Genomic DNA, 7,133 nt, shown 5'->3' on the forward strand with positions numbered 1-7,133 from the left:
CACCTTGTTGTCTCGGATTCTCCAGCATCTGCAGTTCCTACTATCTCTGATTCAGCTTAATAATATCCTCCCTATAACAGGGCGACCAGAACTGGACACTGCACTCCAGAAGAAGCCTCACCAACGTATTGTACAACCTCAACATAACATTCCAACTATATACTCAAAAGGTCTGAGCAAGGAAGGCAAGCATGCTGAATGTGGCTGAGGATTTACTGGTTTTGGAAGATTAATGGTCAATATCCAGTTCATTGTGGAATTACTTTCTTCAGAGGATTTATTAGGCATAATTAAGCACAGAACAAGAGCTTAGGAGGCTGTTTGGTAGCCAGGAATTACAAAACAGAAGATCTCATCATCAACTGTAATACACGTGCTACATACAGTAATGAATAATGGGAACCTTTGATACTCACAGAGTATCCTCACCAACCCTGGGTCTGTTTCAGCACAGACCTGTTCATGTATAAAGGTCATTTCTACTTCAATGTGATCAATTACTACTCAAGATGGTTTGAGATTAGAAAACTGACATCAACGATCACTTAAATGGTTGAAAAAGCCCTATAGGAGATGCTAGTCATTCATGGTATTCCAGGTGTTGTTGTTTTTGACAATGGCTCACAGTTTGAGACTGAGCTGTTTAAAGTATTTGCGAAGATGCTGGGCTTTCAACATGTAATAAGTTTGCCTTGGATACCCTGAGTCCAACGGAGAGGCAAAACGAGAGGCTCAGACAGCGAAAAATCTGAGACAAGTCCAGATTTTTTACTGCTTTATTAGTTTACCACTCCAGCCCACCCTCCTCAGGGCTGTCCCCATCAGAACTGATGATGGGACGCAGATTAAAAACTCAATTCCCTACATTCCAAGTTAATTGGATCTCAGAGACAGTACTATGGCAGGCAATAGTAGGCAATTTAGATTGCTTCCCACAAGGAATTCCAGTTCCAGAGTGAGCTAGCACAGAATAAGTCAATAAGACATAGAAGTAAAATGAGGCCATTGAATCTACTTCCCATTCGATATGTTGATGTGTTTCTGACATGTTTCTCAACCCCATTCTCCTGCCTTCTCACCTTGACCCTTGGTCCTCTTTCCAAACAAGAACTCATCTGTCTCTATCTTAAATACACCCAATTACGCGGCCTCCACAATCCTCTGCAGCAATGATTTCTACAGATTATCCACCCTCTGGCTGGAGAAATTCTTATTCATTTCAGTTCTAAAGGGCTGTCTATCAATCTCAGGCTGTGCTCTAAGGTCCTAGTCTCTCCTACCAGTAAAAACATGTTCTTCACGTCCACTGTATCCAGGCCTCTCAGCATTCTGTAAGTTTCAATCAGATTCCCCCACTTCTAAACTACAGCGAGTACAGACCCAGCGTCCTCAACCGCTTCTCAAAAAACAAGCCTTTCATCCCTGGGATCATGCTTATAAACCTCCTCTGGACCCCGTTCAATGCAAGAACATCTTTCCTTAGGTGCAGAGACCAAAACTGCTCACAATATTCTAAATACAGCCTCAGCAGTACATTTCTGCTCTTGTATTCTAGCTCTCTTGAAATGAATGCCAACAATGCATTTGCCTTCTTAACTGTCAAGTGAACCTGCATGTTAATCTTAATAGAATCCATTTTCCAGTCCTCTTGTACCCTCCCTGAGTCCAGGAATTCCTTACAGATCATCACCAAGGCCTATATAATCATCCAGTTATCTCCTTCAGAACTCTGGAGTGTAGTCCGTCATGTCCGGTTGATTTATCCACCATCAGATCTTACAGCTTCCCCAGAACTCTCTCCTTGTGATGGCCACCACACTTACCTCTATCCCCTGACTTTGATGAAGTTCTGATATGCTGCTGGTGTCTTCCACTGTGTAAACTGATGCAAAGTATCTATTCAGTTCCTCAGCCATTTCTTTGTTTCCTGTTACAACCTCTCCAGGCTTATTTTCCAGCAGTCTAATGTTCAATCGTGCCTCTTTCTTACTTTTCAGATATCTAAAAATGCTCTTGCAATCTTCTTTTATATTTCCATCTAGCTTACTCTCATATTTCATCTTCTTCCCCCTTATTGCCTTTTTAGTTATCCTCTGCTGGATTTTACAGGCTTCCCAATCCTCTGGCTTCCTCTAATTTTCACCATGTTGTGCGCTTTCTCTTTCACTTTTATGCTGTTTCTGACTTCTATTGGAAGCCATGGTTGCCTTATCCTCCCTGTAGCACATAATAAATTTTACCACACCGAAATGTTAACAACACTGGGACAAGGACAACCAACCAGTCGGGACAAGGCACCTTCAAAGGAACGGTACTGTTAGAATGCAACTGCCTGGGCACCATCAATGTGTCTTTCAGGAACAAATGAAGAAGCTATCCAATGCAATGTTAACAGGTCATCTCACTGTTCCTGCTTACCCAGTTTCTATCCTTAATACAGAACCCACCTGCTCAATTGAAACAAAATGAGACCCACCAATGGTGTACCACAAAGCGACAGTATATCAGACAGATCCCTTGGATCATACTAACCTTTCAAGGTCTGTTATCGGAGTGCTAGATCAATTTACTGTAAGCTAGCAGAATAAATGCAAGTTCTCAATATTACTTCAAGTATTTCTATACCCGGTAATAGACTTTTTTGATCAACTAGGAGAGCCTAGGAAGAAAATATTGAATAAATGTTGTAAAATGTAATCTAGGTAATTTATTTAACTAAGTATATAACTGTTAATCAATGTTCTTCCAGGGAAATGCATGAGGGGGCAGGGTGAACAAGGTTTCCAGTATGCTAAAACAACCTTGTGATGATATCACAGAGCTGTGAATCACTGGACATAAATAACAGTGTGGATGGAGTTAGACCACATTACACTAAACCACAGCAAATCACACTACAATAGACTACAACGAATTACACCATTTAATGCTCAAGGCAACTCTAGAATTGACAGTCTTAACAGCATATAGATATAAACACATGAAGACAAATTACCACTTACTGAGTGTAACTATAACATGATTCTTCATGATTACCACATATTTAGTATTAATGTATAAAAACTTCACCTTCCTAATTTTGTCTTCTCTTCCACTTGTCTGTTTTTAACAGAAGTGTAGCATCACAACTTCTTAATCTTTTTATGACAATGTAAGTTGTTAGTGCCTTGACTCATTAGGAGAGTGCACTGGAAATCAACCCCACTGTTCCCTAAGATTTTCTAAAGGCCCTACAGTAACTTATTTAATAATTGATTTCAGCATTTCCGTATGATAGATTTTAGACTTACTGACCTGTAGTTTCCTTCCTTATGTCTCCCTCCTTTCTTGAATAAAGGAGTTATAAACATATGAATTAGGAGCAGGATTGGGCCTGTCAGCCCTTCAGCCTCTGGACCATTCAAGAAGATCATAGCCAATCTGATTAATCCACATTATCACCTACTCCTGATAACCTTACACTGCCTTGTCAAGAATCTATCTACCTCTGCCTTAAAAATAATCAAGAACTGTGTTTTTAACCACTTGCTGAGGAAGAGACTTCCAAAGGCTCACAACTCTGAGAAAAAGGTTCTCCTTAACTCTGTCTTAAATGTTATTTGAAATAGTATTACATCAACAAATTCCCAATCTGATGGCACCTTTACAAAGTCTGGTGAATTTCTTCAATTTTCTTCCCTTTACAGCTCCTGACTGATCTGTTTATTTCTGACACGCACAGACTTCTTTTCACATTTCCAGCATTTGTAGTTTTTTTTTAAATTGGAAGTTGGTTTTGAATTAAAGACAAATTTAACAGATTGAATTTCTGTGGAGTTCTCCCATCATCCTCTGTAATTCAGCAAATTAAACCAAGAACACAACACAAATAATATTTACTCAATAGTTCCATGGTCTCATGACTCATTCAGTCAAGCTATAGCTGAGAAGCAGGAGAATATCTGTAGAAATTCACTCTCACTTTGAATCTTAGCAGGAAGGTCCTAGTATGAATATTGATCCCATAGTGTCTGATGCCTGTATCTGACATGAAGTTTACATTCCTCTCTTAGTTTCCTGTTCAGTATAGAATCATAGAATCCCTACAGTGTGGAAGCAGGCCATCGGACTCATCAAGTCCACACAGACCCTCTTAACAGCATCCCACCCAGACCCATCACCCAACCCTATCCCTGCATTCTCCCATGGCTAATCACCTAGCCAGCACATCCCTGGACACATGGGGCGAATTTAGCATAGCCTAACGTGCATATCTTTGAACTGTGGGAGGAAACCCACGCAGACACGGGGAGAATGTGCAAACTGCACACAGTCACCCAAGGCTGGAAGTGAACCTAGGTCCCTAGCCTGTGAGACAGCACTGCTACCCACTGAACCACGGTACCAATCCAATTCTTACTTTGTTGCATTGATGCCTCCCAAAAAATATACTTGTGTGTCCGTGAGCCAAGCTGAGATAAGATTTAATAAATGGCATTACACTGTGGTCAAACAGGCTGAATGCATTCATTTCTTACCTCGTGAAGAATGGTCACCTATTGAGGTAAGGAAATTGGAGTTGAGGCCACCATCAGGTCAGCCTTGATCTCATGAATGGTGAAGCAGGCTCAAAGGGCTGAATGGCCTAAACCTGCCACTAATTCTTGCATATTCTACTTAAGATTGTCTGGTGCTTCTGAAATAGTCCCCATCATAAATTAGTATCTCCAGTGAAGAGTGAAGACATGAAAGCATTTAAGAAACAATTCATTTCCTAAATATAAAATTGATAACTAACTCAACATGAATTTGATTATGTTATCTTGATATCTACAGAAAGAAATTTCCTGGATTAGAAACATTTGACTCCTGTTTTAGCATGTCCTTGTTTACAAACTTTCTCTTCAGACAATTTGAGTTGTTATGAGTTGTCATGTTATAAAACACACAGAGCAAAGAATGTTGCTCTCTGTTTCTCATCTCACCCATGCCTGCACCTGCTGTTCAGAATGCAAGATGGTATGAACTGGAATTTGTGGTTTCAGGATAATTTTGTGTCAAATACAGACTCAAATTTTCCAATTTGGGAAAAGGCCTACAACTCAAGTTATATTGCTGAGGCGCATTTGAATCCTGAAGATGGGCATGCACATTAGCAGTATTTGTTCAGGAATTTAAAAAATTTGAAGTCAATACAGTGAAGGGTGCAAACCCGAAACATCAATCTTTTTGCTCCACTGATGCTACCTGACCTGCTGTGTTCCTCCAGCTCCATACTGTATTGACTCCGACTCCAGCATCTGCAGTTCTTGCTATCTCCAAGTGACTGAAAACCCTCTTCCAAGAATGCCCACCTTGAAGAAGTTGTCCTCCTCCCTCCGAAAAGATCTCACTGAATCTCTCTGCCACTGCAACCCACTCGTGATCTCCTCCACCCTGAAGGTATTCACAAAATCTCTCCACCCCCGCCCTCATCGCCACCTCCCTGACCTGACAACTTGTCCATCTTCTTTCCCACCTATCCATCCCACCCTTCTCGCTGACCAATCTCCACTACCCTCTACCTGTATGCACCTATCACTATCCCACCCCCCCATTTATTTGTGTGCTCCCTTCCCCCTCCCCAGTCCTGATGAACGGTATAAACCCGAAACATCAACTCTCCTACTCCTCTGATACTGCCTGACCCACTGTGTTTTCTAGTCCATACTGTATTGATTCTGACTCCAGCATCTGCAGCCCTTGCTATTTCCTCAACAAAACATGCCAGAATCATCTCCATAGGTGAGGATTCAAATGCGCATCAGCAATATAACTTGAGTCGTAGGCCTCTTCCCATATTGGAAAATTTGAGTCTGTATTCTACACAAAATTATCCTGAAACCATAAATTCCAGTTCATACCATCTTACTTTCTGAACAGTAGGTGCAGGCATGGGTGAGATGAGAAACAGAGGGCAACATTCTTTGCTCTGTGTGTTTCATAACATAACAACTCCAATTGTCTTAAGAATTACAACTATGCTCCAGTAGGCTGAATTAAATTCCAATATTATTGAGTAGTTCAAAACTGTCATGTGTCTTCAGAATAATTTGCCAACTTTTTCAAGTTTGCAGGTTGGCATGCAAGTGCACAACAGGTGGGAGCCAAGAACAAAAAAACAAAGTTATAATTATTCCTCCATCCCATCAGCATCACACTCTGGCTGCACTTTTTGCTTCTCATCTTTGGCCACCTGGGCAGCCCATTTTTTCCTTATGCCTTAACCCTAATCCGCAGAGTCCTAGGTGCCTAAATCCCGTTTCCCTCCACTGCCACTTTGTACCTTGCAAGAAGCTAAAATCTGATCACAGTACAGGTTCATCCTGCTCTCTGGGGTGAATTTGACAGTTGACACGTAAACCGGCGGCAGAACATTCGCTTCTTCCAACTCCTCGGACTCCGCCGGCTTGCGCTTCATCTCCCGCTGAGCAGCTCTCACCGGCCGAGGGGACGAAGTCAGGGGTCGAACACAGCTGTTTTCTCCAGAGCTCTTATCACCCAGCTCAATCTCCGCTGAGGGACTTATTTGGGCCTCGCAGGCGATATCCTTCTCAGAAGAGCACGACGCCATTACCGCGCTCGCCCGTTGCTCCAACCGCCGTCAGCAGCACGCGGCGGATCCGGTCTCCAGCAAGGACCATGTACGGAATGGAGCAGTGAAGGGAGGCAGGGACAGGCGCGCGACAGAAAGACACAACGACGCGAAAGCACCTTCTACTACAGGCAAAACAACAACGACGCCGTTGACGCCTAACGACAAAAGAGCCGCGCGCCATTGGCTTGTGCCAGAACGCAGGCGCAATCCTTGAAGGCGCGCGTGTGACAGGCTATGGTTTTCAACTGGCACGTGCGCCGCCACAAATGGCATCCACTGAAACGGCAATGGGCAAACGGTATTTGTCCTGTTTGGAGCGGTGAATTTCCGCTGTTTGCTGCGTTTTAGTTCCTTAATCCCTTTTTATCTTTTTCGCACAAACGTTCAATTGTAGTATATCTTTGGCGAGCATAATGTTCATTTAGCTGCCCTCACACGGGAACATACTATAAACTGTAACGTCTTGAGGGGAATTTTGGTTACGCGAATACTTTGCGTTCTGTTGAAGTGATAGTTA

General features: G+C 42.5%; 1 protein-coding gene across 2 annotated transcripts in view; it reads right to left on the reverse strand.

The window, feature by feature from the left end:
- Nucleotides 1-6,854, reverse strand: part of LOC109910680 (testicular spindle-associated protein SHCBP1L-like) — an 80,552-nt gene extending 73,698 nt beyond the window's left edge. For both annotated transcript variants that reach the window (XM_048602106.1, XM_048602107.1), the window contains exon 1: nucleotides 6,305-6,854. In XM_048602106.1, coding sequence (XP_048458063.1) covers nucleotides 6,305-6,592 — 288 coding nt within the window. In that variant the 5' untranslated portion in view covers nucleotides 6,593-6,854. The remainder of the gene's footprint in view (nucleotides 1-6,304) is intronic.
- Nucleotides 6,855-7,133: the final 279 nt, after the last annotated feature.

The sequence above is a fragment of the Rhincodon typus genome, chromosome 10 (assembly GCF_021869965.1).
Source record: "Rhincodon typus isolate 14 chromosome 10, sRhiTyp1.1, whole genome shotgun sequence".
Taxonomy (NCBI): Eukaryota; Metazoa; Chordata; class Chondrichthyes; order Orectolobiformes; family Rhincodontidae; genus Rhincodon; species Rhincodon typus.